Genomic DNA, 16,909 nt, shown 5'->3' on the forward strand with positions numbered 1-16,909 from the left:
GTACCACTGGGTTAAAAAAGAAATCCAATAAACTTCACATTAAAATTTTATCATTCATTTTGTTAAAAAATAATCAAATTAAGCTGCAACTGATTTTTAAATACATCTTGCTTCCCACTTTGTATGCTTAGGATTGCTGTGCATAACTTAACCGATATTCATGGCTACCATCCTCAAACCACTTAAAATAGAGAAGGATTGAGTTGAGGATTTAAGATATGCATATATAACACTAATATTTATCAGTCACATGGTACCTTTAGACACGTTGACCAGAAATGACTGGAAGCACATGCCTAGGAAACGCATTGTCCTGCATAGAGGGCCATTTGCACAGATGACTAATATGTTTGGGAAACGGGCACTGAAAGTTGCCTTTAAATGACTTCTAGAGGAAACAGTTCATTGATTTCAGCTTGATGCCATACACTGGCCAAACCAGGCTTCGGGTCCTCGGTCAATTCATCCTAGCTTTTCAAGTCACACAGTGGTAGCCAAATATCCCACTGTTCTGAGAACAAAACAAATGTTCAGGCTATTCTCTGCCCATCAGAGTGCTCCAGAGAAGCATTTCAAATGCATTTTTGTGATGTATAGAAATTTCCCCAAACACAGTTTTTGCCCACCTGTCATTTTCTCAGCACGCCTTGTATCCTCTGGACTGTATGCATAATTTTCTTGTCCACTGTGTCTGTCTGTCTCCAAATTTCTATCAGCAGTTTTCTTTTCTGATGACTTTCTAGAAAATAGAAAATGCTTACCTTTGAACCCCTGTCATTTGAGATCTTTCAGTGCAACCACAGAAGACTTTCCTCATTTTTTCAGCTTTATGGCAGATAGACAATTTAAGTGGCCATGTTAAGTCAGCCAGTTCCACTGCTTACTATCCATTATTAACCTATCACCTATATTGAATTTATGGGACTTTTTGTATACTTAGTGGGCGATACTATGAGAGTGAGTTTGTTCTGGGGACAGAAGTGAAGCACGGTCTCTGGCTTCACTTCATATCTAATTTACAAAAAACTCTGAATTCAGCAGTTTTTACTCCAGGTACAACTTGCAAAAGTAATACATTAGTAGCTTTTTGGCATGCTCTCAAAGATTTCAGTACATAGTTACTAACTAGCTAAGGAACAGCCTGATCCAGAGCTGTTTTTAAGCCGAAGTATTAAATTTAATCTGCTTTCCAGGCTTATTGTATAGATCAGCTGCTACAGAAACGCAGTGTCAGATGCCAGCCAAAGGAGTCAAGCCAACTACTGTAGCTCTATTGTGCAAGTCCCATTCCTGGGTATTGACTAGGAAATGCATGATGGGGAGTCTGCTGCCTTTGCTTTAGCTGTAATAAAAGAGGGAAAGGGGAGCAGTCTGGGACCAGAGTCCTCTTCTCAGTACAAAACCCATGCACTGACCTATCACAAGTCCTGAACCAACTAAATCCCCTTCAACAACTTGCAATAACTGCAAGTACCCTTGGATGTGTTAAGAGTTTGTGGGTGCTCGACTCCACTAAATTCTTGGATCCAGTGAAGTGTTAGAATTTAATCAAGGTTTGGGGTGTTAAACTGGACAACTGACACGTAATCCCTGGAGGCAGCAAGGGTTAAAAGCTAAATAAGCCAGGCTATTAATGGGCCATTAAGGAAGTAAGTGAGAGGGGGCTCTGGGCCAGACAGCAAATGAGTGGGGCCCCTCCTCTAACTCTTAGATAGTGAGAATGGCAAAAGGCCAGCATTTAGTCTGTGTAATGTGACCCAGAAGTGACGCTGCAGGCAGGAAAGCCTGAGAGGCACAGCACAATGTTTGATTTCTGCTTGAATCCAAAGTTCAAACAAGAAACACGACCCTTAATGCCGTGAACCATTGTAGGATCAGGTTGTATTTATGTGTGAATAAACCATCTATCATAAAGACACCACGGTCTCCACTGTGCCTCATTCCCAAAGGAAATACAAGCCCTGGAATCTCGCACCGCTTGGAGATCAGGGTAGTGTAGCACAGACCAATCCGGCATGATTAATCTCCACCACTTTCTTGAACAGCAAGTAATTCATTTTAATGACAGTTAGCATTTTGCCATAAAATATCAATTATGAAATGTGAGGGGGGTTTGTATAGATTGTGAACCCAAGCCAGATCCTTTCTTCTAGAACTCAGAGTGAATGATTTAACTGCCAAGCTAAGGCGAAACAAAATATGGCATACCTAGATAAGCAATTGCACTGATTAGCCCAAATCAGAATTAAATTTCCTTCTTCCCTCTGACGGCAAAGGATAGCTTTCAGTCTTGAAGACGAATGCAAACAAAAACCCTGGCAAACCTTTCCCACAATGACGTCATTTTAAAGTTTCCGTTCAATATTGATTAACAGCTTCTCAATACAGATGAAAGCTCTCTTACATTTTCAAGCTTAACAACCTAATGCATTCTAGCATAGAGACAATTAGCTTACTTCATTTTAAGTGGTCAAAACTAATTTTGCTAAGCTAGAAGCAATTTGTTACCAAACATCTTTTTTCTCTCTCCAAAGGTTGCTTTCAAATAAGTCTTGAAAAGCAGAGAATGCCATTTAATTTGCCTACCAGTTGGTTACAATTAACATGTGCCAACCTGTCTCGGTTTCAGTTCTGTTTCTGTACAACAGAAATTCTATACTCGAAGAGCCTGTAGAATTGGCATATCCACTGTAAGCATTACTTGAGCTAGGAGGAGTGAGCTATTCTGGTGCACAGTGACCTCCCGTGGTTGTTGCTGTAATTGCAGCATTTATTAGCTTTTAGTGCCCTGTTTCCACCGAGTGTTTATGTGTTGCAAAATGCCTTGGAATTTTTAAATGAAGGGTGGTATAAAAATGTTTTAACTCAAATATATGAAATGAAATATGTTGCACATATTAAAGCTACTATAAGAATGTTCCAGTGTAAAACAGTTATTTGATGGATCAAAGTTTCAGTTTGGAGTCATGTTGCTATTAAAGGTAAAGGGTAAAAGTAAAGGGTATTAAAGGTAAATCATGTACTATTCATTCAGTCAAATGTCATGTGATGGTGACAGATAATTCAGCAATTTAAAATCACTTAAATTTATAATGAAATAGAATCTCTTTTTCCCTTTTATTTTCATCTGGACATTTTAAAAGAAAATATATATACTGTATTATCCATGGCAAACAATTTGTATGTTCCTGGCTTTGTATGTTTCAAATCTAGTAATACAGGGGTGGATAACCTGTGACTCTCCGGATATTATTGAATTACATCTTTCATCATCCCTTACCACAGGCCAAGCTGGGCAAAATATTAAATAGAAATTTTACCAAATGAGTGAAACAAAAACGATAATCAGCTTACCTCATCTCCTCTTGATACTTGGAGTCTGGGGGGAAAGGTCAGATTTTAGAATATACTCTAAAGAAACATAGCAATTTATTTGAAAAGAACACTCTTAAGTCTTCTTAAATATATTAATTTAATACAGAAAGGTGCTCCAGCGCTCAAACTGAGATTGTCCATGCACAGACACCCTCAGTCATTCAAGTAAAAAGGAGGCGCTCAGCTTGTGTGGACCTGGACTCCTCATTCAAACAAGAGAGAGAATTATTGTAGGCAGGAAGAACTTCCCTTCATAACTCATATGTAGGATCACTATGCTATACATTTTTCCTATGCAGTCGTACTTTGGAAGTTGAATGGAATCCGTTCCGGAAGTCCGTTCAACTTCCAAAACATTCAGAAACTCAAGCACCACTTCTGATTGGCTGCAGGGAGCTCCTGCAGCCAATTAGAAGCTGCAGAAGCCCCATCAGACGTTCGGCTTCCAAAAACAGTTCGCAAACTGGAACAGTCACTTCCGGGTTTGTGGTGTTCGGGAGCCAAAACGTTTGAGAACTAAGCTGTTCAAAAACCAAGGTACAACTGTATATCTCAAAAATAAGTAATTACTCTGCAGTGAATTCCTCTGAAACTTGGGCTGCAATCTTGCTCCCTTTCAACATGGAAAGCAGGGTGTGGTGTGGCTCAGTGGGACACCGTCCACCACCCACCATCCATCACCCTCCACCCTATTATCCTTTCCCCGCACACATGCACCTATGTGCCACTATTTCTATAACAGGCTGCAAACAGACTATTCAAGTCAAGGCACTCCAAGACTGCGTCCAGCTCCCACCCTCTCCTTCCCCCACAACAGAATGGGGATCTGCGGAAGAGCAGCTTGCTGGAAACTCCAGGGTTATCCATGTAGGAAGACCTGCGTTTGAAGAGAATGGCCTGGCCACATTGCCAGGGAACAAACACAACAAAGGGAGTGTGAGCCCTGGTGTTGGCTGGAATTGTTTACTTTTTATGCATAATGCTGCACTTGCAGAAATGAATGGTAAAGCAACTTCTCAAATTAGCTGTGCCAATAACTGAGGGCTTGATGTGTAAACAGTTAAGAGCGCGTTTCAAACAGTCTTGTCATTTCCAATTGCTTTTTATTTACAAATTGCTCACCGCTGGATTGTATGCCGTTAAGCAATTTAACAACAGATTATGAGGAACAGTTTCCCTTCTGGTCCGGGCTGTTTCTCTATATTTGACTGAGGTTGATTTATAAGGGAATTTATGCCACATTGAATTCCATTCCTCACCATCAGTGTTTAAGTCCCAGTCTTTCTCCCGGTTATTTTTAGTGTTCGTATCTACATTTATCAAGAATACAAGTAGAAATCTGCCACTGTCACAAAAGTCAGTTCTTTGGACCTAATTCCCCTCCCTAAATAATTCCATGTTTTAAAATGGTTCAGAGAGCCCACGTACCTTTCCTTCTTTTGCAGCAGCAGATAATAAGCAGAATAATAAGGATCAGGAGGAGGAAACCAACAATTGACAATACAACTGCTAAAATTATAGTTCGAGTTCGTCCGTCATCGCCTGCTACTAGATAAAAATTAATAAATGTTAAGAAGCACAGTAAAATATGCACGTCTCCCTATGAATTTAATGAGTTACTCATAGACTGCTGTGCTTTCTTAAGTAATCTCACCCTGTTGTGGCTTCTAGAAGTCCAGGAGTCTTTGCCAGATACATTATAATTTTATTTTTATTATTTCAACAGATTCTGATTTCATGCATCGGTTTCTACTCAATAGACATAGTTGCCAATTTGGCTGTAGTGGGAAAGTGTGGCATGGAAGAGGCAGGAGAAGGGAATATGTGGGCGAAAATTAGTTCCTAGTCTAATAAACTATGCATCCAATTAAAAAGTTAATGCAACAGATGCGTTTCAGCTGAACAGTCCTCTTCAGTGGCTTTATATTTCACCTATCTAAAAAGAATTATCATAGCTATAGACCACATCAGAGGAGAGAAGGCTTTTGAGTATAATTGGCATTGTTGTGCAAAACACACCATGGCTGTTTACACATTAAACCCTCAAGTTTCCAAAGTTTTCCCTTTAAATCTTTGGGTATGAAAGATCTGATTAAACTTCCCCTACAGCATTGCCACTTTATATAGTGTTGCAGGATTGCCAGGGGTGGCGGCGGGGGGGGGGGGGTTGGTTGGTTGGTTTGCCATTTGGGGCTCCTTCTAAACCGTTGGTAAGGTGGGATTTTGTTGTAAAAGGAACTGCCGCAGTGGTCAAATCAGTCTCTTTGTCAAGTTAATGGCCCTAGTCATACCTGTTAAGCATCCTTTTTACATGACTAAAGATCTGGCTATGTTGCCATAGAAACAACTAGACACTCTATCCTAGGTGTAGGAGAACAATTGGCAAGGTGTGAGCTAGAGTGGAGATGGGATGACATGGAGATGGTCATGTACACATTACCTACTTAAAATTCAGCTAAGTGGTTCTTTTTCTCAATTCAGATAAAGTTAGTTTTGGTGGGGGGTGTACATCAAAACACACTATTTCATATTATATATGTATATGGATTTTGACTAATGTCATGTGTACACCACTTCCCAAACCTGTGGTGGGAGCATACTGCTCACAAAATAAATGGGGGTGCCTACATGGCCTTGCACTCTGTGCTGAACCCAAAGCCCTAACTCAGAGGGAGACCTGAACCCAAATGGGCAAGTTAGATCAGTTAGGCTGAGTGTTAATGCTGTGAGTCTCTTCATCTTCTGCTTAGCTTGTATATATGTGTAAATAAAAAACACATCACCAAAACATCACAGTCTCCAGTCACCTTCATTCCAAGGATACCAAACCCATAATACGGCACCCCTGACGTCTCTCATACTCCTGAGCACACCCAGCACAAGGAGAACAAATGAGTGTTAGTTCTTTATTGGTAAGGCACTCAATTACAGCATCTCCTCAGGTGCACAGGATATACACACCATTCCCGCTATGTAGCTAGCTAGGCATCTATGTCCCAGGTCTGAGCCCTGAACTGGACCATTGAAGCAACAGCATAAATCTCCTCGCCTGACAGCAACCTGTGGCTTCTCCTGCTGCTGTGCTGGCATGTTAAGCCCCTCTTTGTCCTTGGAGACAGCGGAGGAAGGGACCAAGGACATCCTAATGTCCCAGCACTCCATTGATTTATTCCCCCACCTGCGTAAGGTTGTAATAGCAGAAGTAAGGTGAGTGTAAGTGGCAGGCCCACTGTACTTTAAAAGGTATACTCTATGGGGCACTTCTAAGTCCTAAAATATCAAAAATCTTCCATTGCCCTTTTGGCAAGAGCCAACACCTCCACCACCTGCTTTCACAACCTCACCAGTTTAAGTGTTCTTCATACTTCCTCCAAGGAGAACAGGAGAACAGTCTGGTGACTGAAGTGCATGCTTCTAAATTAATCTTCTCTTTTACATTGTAATAGATGGCTCCCCCTCCCATTGAAACTTCCTTCAGCCCAGTGAATGGTGACCACACAAAACACTAAAGAAAGCTGTCAGGAAACTATGAAATGGCATATAAAGTAATGTGTGTAAGAGAGAGGAGAGGCGGTTTTCTTCATTACTGCTAACATATCTCAATTTCAGCCTAATCATTAAAAGATTTTTATGTACTCCAACCCTGACAACTCACATGTTTCTCCTCCTGCAGAAACAGCTTCTCGGGGAATAAAATGAAGAATGTTCCTAGATAAATCAGTAAGTACCCCGTAATTGCACTTTGTGGCATCTGCTTTTCTTCCATTCTGAGTTACATCATGTCACTATGGCAACTGAATATGGCTGCTTCTTCAGAGTGACAGCTAGACAAGAGGCTTTATTAATTCCCCCATCACCCACAAAACAGAATCTTCCTGATGGATTCTGTTTCGCTTAGTCAGTAATTAGAAACATCTACTCTGGTCATTTCTAGAACAGAAACACACAAGGAAATGGGTCCCTAAGGTACTGGCACAAATGGAGTACAAAGTGGAAGCCTATGACCAGGAAACTATGATCAGAAAACCTTGCCTAACAACTGAGGTAAATAAAGCAATCACTTCTGCCTCTTATCAGCCGTCTTTGCCTCATTTAACATACTAAGGGTTGCCAATAATAAAAATCAATGTGTAACTTTGGGAGGAATCATTTCTCTGTGGCAGAACGCCTCCTTTGTATGCAGAAGAGCCCAACTCTACAGTTGGCACTGTACATTAATAATTGGACATGGAAGCACCTGGAGTAGGGATGGTGAACCTGTGGCCTTCCAGGTGTTTGTGCACTGTAACGCATCAGCCCCAGCAAGCATGATCAATGGTCAAGGATGATGGGAGTTGTAGGCTGTCAAAAGCCAGAGGGCCAAAGCTAGGGCCATTCCAGAGCCATCTTCATGAAACTCACCAAATTTCATATAGTCTGTGAATGGATGTCCCACCAATATTTTAGCCATGATCGAAAGCCAAGTACAGTACCTTTCAGCCATGTATAGTAGATTGCATAACAAGAAATTAAAGATTTTGAACATGACAGTGATGTGGGATTGAGGACTGGAGTAGTCATTTTGTGATATTATGGCAGTGGACAAAGCTGTATTGTAACTTTTGAATAAATGTTAAGAAAGAAAGAAGGAAGGAAGGAAGGAAGGAAGGAAGGAAGGAAGGAAGGAAGGAAGGAAGGAAGGAAGGAAGGAAGGAAGGAAGAAAGAAAGAAAGAAAGAAAGAAAGAAAGAAAGAAAGAAAGAAAGAAAGAAAGAAAGAAAGAAAGAAAGAAAGAAAGAAAGAAAGAAGTGTACCCGCAAAATAGTCACTTACTTGAAGGAGGTTGATACACAGTAAGTGTCGCAGTTGCATTCTGTGGCTCAGAGAGTGCATCTATAGCGACAAAGCAAGTCACAGTGCTATTGGTCACTGGTGTCAGGGTTAAGATGCTCTCTTCATTGTACAAGCCATTTGATCCTTGACTCTGGTTGGTAATGTACATGGAATTATCTAATGTAATATTATTTACCATCCAGGAAATCTGTGGAGCAGGAGCCCATCCAATAGCTTCACAAATTATCTCAGTTGTTTGGTTCTCTCTTACTGTCAAGTTGCCAGGTTTGATAGTCAAAGATCCATTAACTGTTTGGGGAAAAGAAGATGTTTTTCTTCCTTCAGAATAGTTTACACTACACATTTTTATAGGGTCAGGTTGAATTTATTTTCTTAATTTGGTTTCATGTTGCCACCAAGAGAATTACATCCCCCCCCCCAAAAAAATGAAACCCAGATTTCCATGTTGAAAAAGTAACCTTTAAAGCATTTCTAACAGCCCATTAGTGGCTTTAGAAACAGAAGCAGGTTTCCCAGATTATTGTTGGAAGATAATTATTGAAGCTTTGTAGCCATGCTGATAGATGCATCTTTCTGAGCTACAGAATTATGCACTAATGATTATTTTTTCCATTTGCAGTTTTAAAAAATAAATTGGATTAGATTTATCAAGAATTTTGAAAATGCCACACTGCAGATTGATCCTTCACTTGGCAATTTTTTAGAGCCGAGAGATGATTTATCATTTCTATATGCATTCCCTAAACCAGGCATGTCCAAAGTCCAATTCGGGGGCCTAATCCGGCCTGCTGGTTGATTTAATCTGGCCCCTGTGGCAGTATATGTCCTGGAGTAAAATCCTTTAAAAAGCTCAACAACTTCAATCCTAAAAAAAGCTAAACACCTGTGGTCAGCCCTCACACATATTCACTTCATCAAATCTGGCCCTCTTTGAAAAAAGTTTGGGCTCTAAACAATGCTGATTGGCAGTATTGTCAAAAGGAGCATCTGATATCTTGATGAGGGTCTATTGTAATGATTCCCAAATGCTGGCTTAGTATCCACTAACCACTAGTTTTATGGTAGCATTGCTATGGCATTAGAAGCAGGGGGTGCTACAGCCATCTGTATGTGCTCTCTCTTGCTCTCTCCCTCTCTCTCTGATATATAAAAACACATGTCAAGTGCATACCCACCGACAGTTCTGATTTGACCAGGGCATCCCAGAATTGCAGATTGCAGATTACATCGTGGCTTCTGATTGGATGTCTCATTTTTGGTGCCAAGCTCTCGCACATGTCAGCTATTTCCCATGAGAGCCCGGCACCAAAAGAGGCATGTTTTTCACGCAAATGAAGGCAGCCGAGCTGGAGCCCATGGAGGAGGTACTGGTGGTGTAAGCCAGGATGCCCCAGTCAGACCCAAAGGCCACGCCTGCTCTGCCTGATGCTGTCCCTGCCAGAGGCACAGAAGAAGGCGACAAAGATGAAGACGATGACAGGGAGGAGGAGGTGAAGGTGCTGGTCTGCCGCTTCCTGAGGGAGCTGCTGCCAGCAACAGAGACATGGGACTGGGAAGCCTCAGCTGGCTTGCATGGGAGCACGGCACCAAAGGACCTGCAACCCAATTTTAATTGTCAGAATGTTGGAGGGTATACAACTGAAAATTTTGCTATTCATCTACCACAAAGGCTTGTGCTGCAGCACATCTATTAGTGTTTAAATGCCACAATACTGTTTAAAGTGCTGAGAGAAGGAAGTATAGAAGGAATAGGAAAGAGCAATCTCAGTATGAATTACTCTTGCAATTGGCCTAAATGTTTTTTCCTTAAAACTGAAGGATGACAAAAAGGCATACACACCTTGAACAGAAAGAAATGCGTATTTATCTTCCTGAAAGTTCTGGAGGCTGCATTTTATTTCTCCAGAATCATGTAGCTGGACATCAAAAATCTTGAGTCCGGAGGTGAACTCAATACCATTTTGAAAACCATCCTGATTGTATTTCGGATTTGTTATAACAGGTGTTCCGTTACCCAGTACAGTCAATATAGGGGTTCCATTGAAAAGCCATATCAAAATCTTATACCCTTCTGACACTGTACAGTTAAAATGAGCCACTGAACCAGCAAGAATTGTTAAATTTCTGGGACCTTCTATGATGGAGTAGCCAAACCCAGTATCTGCAAAACAGGAGGGGGGGGGGGAAATCACTCAGGAAATGAAACTAGACCAACACCAAAGTCAATAAGGGTGTTTCTAGCTTATCTTACACAATCATCATGATAACAGTTAAAAAAATCAATGTATATAGGTCTGACATCACCCTTCTGCATAAATACATGAGGAGCATTAAACGTCCGTGTGAACAAAAAAATGAAGGAGGCATTTAAGTTGGTTAATGTACTGGTAACACAGATTAATGCCAGATAGTGTGTATAATGTCTGAAGAACCTTTGCTGTGAACATTAGAAACAAAAGCTATCAGTCGTCTTGTATTGTAACTTTTCCCTGTGCTTGAAAACAGAGGGAAGGTCTTGCCTCAGTTTAAGTTGACAGTAGAGTAGTTGCTTAATGAATCCCAGAGTTCTGGTTCGAAGCATTCCCATTTTGGACCTAAACTGGTTTTAAACAACCATGTGCCTAGAAGCAGATTCATCCTATCCTGAGAATACAGCGGTACCTCAGGTTAAGAACTTAATTCGTTCTGGAGCTCTGTTCTTAATCTGAAACTGTTGTTAACCTGAAGCACCACTTTAGCTAATGGAGCTGACTGCTGCTACCACGCCGCCGGAGCACAATTTCTGTTCTCATCCTGAAGCAAAATTTTAACCCAAGGTACTATTTCTGGGTTAGCGGAGTCTGTAACCTGAAGCGTCTGTAACCTGAAGCATCTGTAACCCAAGGTACCACTGTAGTTGTGGCTTATTTGGTAGCGCTGCCCTTGCCTGTTCCATTATAGAGCTTTCGGGATAAACATTTTGAATTTTCTTAATCCATCCTGTGCAGCTTTGACAGACTGATCTGCAAGAGTTAATTTTTCAAAGTTTTGTGCTCAGTTCTGTGGATTGATTGACAACGACTTTAATAAATCCTCATGTTGGCAAAACTTGGCTTAATCTTTTCTTTTCTTTTACTTTCTTTAAAGAAATAATTACCAGAAAGGGCATGTGATTTTCCAAGAGCCAAGAATTGCACAACAGCCTAAATACTCTACAAGAGTCATTTGAATAGGTGGCATAGTAGGGTAATTCCCATCATGTGAACCAATTCCAGAACACTTCTCATTTTTTTATTATCCTTTGCTAATGACCATACTCCAAGTATGTTGGCATTATAAGCCAAGATAATTACATTCTTTCCATCTTATTGTATAAACTACCCAAGGGACTTAAAGGGATCATCGTCTCTGTACTAAATTGCATTTTAATGCTTAAGGATCATAAGAAGTTTCAAAACACACAAACTTGTATCATAAAATTCACATGGGACACAAGCTAAACAAGCTACTGCAATGCAAAAAAAATGCAGAATGAGAAGTTGAAGAAATGAATCGCAAAGACACACCTGCAGAGGTATAATAACCAGCTGATGTTCAAAATGTATACGTGACCTTTTGTTCTGAAGACTTCGAAGGAGGCTGTATCTTTTACATCTTTACTGACCCAAAGTGCATAGGGACGGAAGATAGGATTTCAGCTTGAAATGCAGACTGCTGTACTGAAAGTACAGTGATACCTCGGTTTACATATGCTTCAGGTTACATACGCTTCAGGTTACAGCCTTTGCTAACCCAGAAACAGTGCTTCAGGTTAAGAACTTTGCTTCAGGATGAGAACAGAAATTGTGCTCCGGCGGCGCGGCAGCAGCAGGAGGCCCCATTAGCTAAAGTGGTGCTTCAGGTTAAGAACAGTTTCAGGTTAAGTACGGACCTCTGAAACAAATTGAGTACTTAACCTGAGGTACCACTCTACACTTCAGCTTTCAGTCAGTAGCTTGCTTTTCAAGGGATACCCTGTATTGTGTTCAATTTCCCTCCTTTTCCTTGTGTCCTGAACATGCACATCTCTTATTCCAACTTGTCAGTCTTCGAGGGAGCTATTGCACTGAATTCTGCCTTGCATCTTTCCTGGCCTCCATGAAAACAGAGTGGAAGTCAAGTTAGAATTTATAATAGAAATTCAGAATGTTGACCTTGAATGTGCACACAAAGGGCTCGTCTATAGGGTAATTTAATGTAGATAGTAAGCTTTCTGTACTTCCCCCAATTCTCCATTGTCCTTTGATGTTTTCCTCCAAATCTCTAATTTCCTATACTTTCCCCAGTCCAGATTTTCTCATACTCTGAAAAGGAGGGGGGTATGAGAAAATCCAGACTTACTGAGGGGGAAGTGTGGGAAGGCAGTGATCTGGAGGAAAAAGTCATGTGGACAACAATTAATGGAGGTATAGGAAGCTTACTATCCATATTAAATGATTTCCATACGACATTTCAGTCTTGCATCGAGTAATATTTTGCATTTTCCTTCTCCCACTGAGAATTGGTGGGGAGGAAGGTGCTGGGTTGTTATTAAAATGTGACACCCTGAACGTGTGTGCTAAATTTAGTTTTAGTATTTCAGCATTCTATAGAGTTACTATATAACAGGCGGCCTAAGAAGTGCTAAGCAAACAAGTTACACCCAAAGCCTCACTTTGGTTGGCAAATGAGAAAAGGGTAATAATACCTGTTAGCAAGACTAAAAGGCTGAAAGCCAGCCAAATCCATTCCCAATATCTACCCATTTAGCAAGCTCTTCCGATGAACCTAAAAGAAAAGGACACCAGCGCATCGCTGTAAAACACATATTTTTTATTAAGTATTCCAAAGTCACAAATCCAAAGACAAAAACAATCATGCTTCAAATGGACTGAACAACAACGAAGCAGTATATTTCCTAGATTATAAACAGAGAACCATACATATATGTGCAGTCACTAAATAGCGTGTTTGACTATTAAGAAGAGATCACATCCTTCTGGAATGTGGTGAGCAGTTGTGAAAAAAACTCCTGGGCTGGATTCATGTAAGCATCCAATCTCTAAGAGGTGTGAGATTCCAGGGGTCTTGGCAATGGCATACTTTCCACAGGGCCTGAGTTCCCTTTAGGACAATCAGGCACAGTGGAGGCGGCAGTGTCTTTATGATATATGGTTTATTTACACATATATATACAACCTGAATAATAGAATCATAGAACTGTAGAGTGGGAAGGAACCCTGTGGATCATCTAGTCCAACCCCCTGCAATGCAGAAATAAGCAGCTGTCCCATACGGGGATTGAACCTGCAACCTTAGTATTATCAACACCATGCTCTAACCAACTGAGCTATCCAGGCTGGTCATCTACTGTGCAGGGAGGGTTCGGAGCATTCACATCTTAAAATGATTATTTGTTCCTCTCTCAGGAGCAGCAGGCTTAGGTCTACAAACAAGGGAACCTGCCTGCCCCCTTTGCTCCAGCCAGTCCACTGGGAGTTCTGTTGGCCCTCTTTCTCTCCCACTTTTTCAGACCTCTTGCAAAACACCACAATTTTCCATCAGCCTACATAATCCAGCACTGAAATCTTAAACCTTTTCCTTCCCTGCAGACTAACACACACAGCTGAAGGAGGAAGCCCTTCTAGTCCTGCAGTCTTGCCCTTTGATGGTTTCCTTGATGGGCCATCACTAGCCTTTGTGCCCTGCTAATGACCCCTCTTAGCAGCTATCCCAGATTGGCCTAGGTTGTTAAAGGTAAAGGTAAAGGGCCCCCTGACCATTAGGTCCAGTCGTGAACGACTCTGGGGTTGCGGCGCTCATCTCGCATTACTGGCCGACGGAGCCGGCATACAGCTTCCGGGTCATGTGACCAGCATGACTAAGCCACTTCTGGCGAACCAGAGCAGCGCACGGAAACACTCTTTACCTTTACCTTACAGTTTAATCAACCTTATTTACTTCTAACTTTTACTAAATCCACAAACTCATAACAATACAAATGGCAACAAACCCTCAGCAAAGGGATCATTCACCTCCCACCATAAGCTACAAAAAATTCCTGCTGAAGTGTGTCCTGAAGTACTAAGAGATATTTATCCTAGCCGCTGATGTGATCAAGTCTTTTTAAGAATAGCAATCCTCATTCAAAGAAATGCCCAGAAGGGCTAAGTATAAATCAGATCTCAGCTCACAACAACTATTATTGCTGGTGTTGCTGTGCAATTGTTAAAAACCTACATTGCATAAAATAGCAAAAAGATGAGATTTATCAGCACAGAGGATGGGCAATACAATCCTATGGATCTATAAAAGGTAAAGGGACCCCTGACCATTAGGTCCAGTTGTGACCGACTCTGGGGTTGTGTCGCTCATCTCGCTCTATGGGCCGAGGGAGCCAGCGTTTGTCCACAGACAGCTTCCGGGTCATGTGGCCAGCATGACTAAGCTGCTTCTGGCAAACCAGAGCAGCGCACGGAAACGCTGTTTACCTTCCCGCCGGAGCGGTACCTATTTATCTACTTGCACTTTGACGTGCTTTCAAACTGCTAGGCTGGCAGGAGCTGGGATCGAGCAACAGGAGCTCACCCCTTCGCGGGGATTCGAACCGCCGACCTTCTGATCAGCAAGTCCTAGGCTCTGTGGTTTAACCCACAGCACCACCCGCGTCCCTATGGATCTATACTTGAATGTAAATGCTAACAGCTCTGATTAAAAGAGACTCACTCCCTAGTAAGTATGTATAAGACTGTTGCCTGGAAATGTATTTCAGTGATGTAGGTGTCAAAAAGGCTGTCCGTGGGAAGGAGAGCCCCAGGAACTTCCAGCAAAACTAGGCCATAGTGACTCAATTTCTTTTAGAACTGAAAAAATGTTTTTCACAACAGAATGCTACAATTATTTGGAGATAGCTTTACTTATTTGAGGCAGGAGTTGCCATTGTGCTAAGCATCTCCTCTTGTATGATAACAGATCAATGTGCCAGATAGGGGTGGACTACCCAAGCTCATTTCCTGGGTTTGCATTAACCAAGAGGGGTCATTTGCAGGCCATTTCAGAGCTGTGGGGTCAATAGAAAAATACGCTTCTATATAGTAGTTGCTCTCCACATGTGTGTGATTAGACATATAAATTAAAGCTGCAACTGTCAGCACTTTCACTAAGTTTTAAGCCCGATCATACACAGTAAACATACCTAAGACTGTGCCAGATTGAACAAGTAACATTCAAAAGTAGAGGCCTCTACAGTATCATACTTCCTACTTTCTGTTTACATTTGGATTTTGCTAACTTAACTTTGGGGAACAAACATCCTTTTCTAAATATCATTACATAATCGCAGATTCTTTATCAGTAAACCCATTTTGCAGTCATTCACCCATATTAAATTGACTATCATAGACTTGAGAGTTCCTTACCTTACCAGTAGGTTGTCACATGAAAAACCTTAGTCTCGTCTGAGAAAGAAAACCTGTTTGTTGCTGTCTCTTCCATCCAAGTAACTCCTCATATAGCCACACACTCAAATATTCCGATTAACTCTCAACCGGTTTCTATATTATTCCTCTGGAAGGCCCCACACAAAGCATTTCCTGCAACTTCTGGTTTCTGATGCGGCTTTTGTGCGACTCTGTTTGCAGTGACCTTTTATCTCATAAAAAGATATGACTCAGGTGTGCAACCAATGAACATATTCCATGGTTTTTAATAATTAACAGATGCCATCAAAACATAAAGTAAAAGGCAGGTACAGGACCAACCAAGTAGGTGTGGAAACGACGACACCTATTGCCGTAATGAAGCAATGTGCAGCTCAGCAGGCACCAGGAGATTCTTTTTAAAAGGGAGTAAGCAAAATGATCAAACCTTGTTCTAGCACTTTCATGACTAGTATGGCATGTGAAAAATTCAGCTGTTGCCACTTTCCCCCTTACTCCATCTCTATGTGGGAAGAGAACATACTCTGTCTGCTATATTGCAGCCTAACACTCTATACTGTATTAAAGTCACAATAACCCTATCAGGGGAGGTGGGAGGGACATAGCAACCTTCATGTGTTCCCCCATACTTTGCAGAACTGCCTCAGTTGTTACTGAGGAAAATAATGAATCCCTCAGATTGCCCCAACACTCTCTTCGCCATGGTCCTCTGCAGTCCAGTAGGAAAAGGTAGAGTAAAGTAGTAGTACAAGCCAAAGACTTGGTGGTACCTTGGTTTTCGAACATAATCCATTCTGGAAGTCTGTTCGATTTCTGAAACATTTGAAAACCGAAAGCGGAAGCCTCAAAACACAAGCCTCAACACAGAAAACTCAAAACAAAAGCCACGTTTCCTGTTTGAGTTCTGAGGTGCATTCGAAAACCGAGGCACTTACTTCCAGGTTTTTGGCGTTCGAGTTCCGAAATGTTTGAGTACAGAGGCGTTCAAAAAACTGAGGTACCACTGTACAACCCTTAGCTGCATCTCAGATCCTGGAGGGCTTCCATCCTTTTCAAAGCTGCTAAGGGCGAGAGCCTAATGGCCAAATAGTGGGCTTCACACAATTCATGCAACAGTCAGGCCACTAGTGAAGTGAAACAATAAAGTGCAAGCAGAGGGGTTAAATCCAGGCTCCCCAAACTCCAGAGGAGCCAAATCACAAACTACTGAGCATCTCAAAAGCACATTATTACACATGCGTGAGATGCATGTTAATTCTTTTTATT

The 16,909-nt window shown here is 41.5% G+C and overlaps 1 protein-coding gene across 2 annotated transcripts in view; it reads right to left on the minus strand.

Annotated features, from left to right (window-relative positions):
* Window positions 1–16,909, minus strand: part of IGSF5 (immunoglobulin superfamily member 5) — a 42,130-nt gene that overhangs the window by 18,655 nt on the left and 6,566 nt on the right. For both annotated transcript variants that reach the window (XM_081908751.1, XM_081908750.1), the window contains exons 2-7: window positions 12,913–12,992; window positions 10,048–10,368; window positions 8,187–8,495; window positions 4,804–4,923; window positions 3,355–3,379; window positions 627–739 (exon numbers count right to left, since the gene is read on the minus strand). In XM_081908751.1, the coding sequence (XP_081764877.1) occupies window positions 627–739; window positions 3,355–3,379; window positions 4,804–4,923; window positions 8,187–8,495; window positions 10,048–10,368; window positions 12,913–12,970 (946 nt within the window). In that variant the 5' untranslated portion in view covers window positions 12,971–12,992. The remainder of the gene's footprint in view (window positions 1–626; window positions 740–3,354; window positions 3,380–4,803; window positions 4,924–8,186; window positions 8,496–10,047; window positions 10,369–12,912; window positions 12,993–16,909) is intronic.

This window comes from Podarcis melisellensis, assembly GCF_964234715.1.
Source record: "Podarcis melisellensis genome assembly, chromosome: 4".
Taxonomy (NCBI): Eukaryota; Metazoa; Chordata; class Lepidosauria; order Squamata; family Lacertidae; genus Podarcis; species Podarcis melisellensis.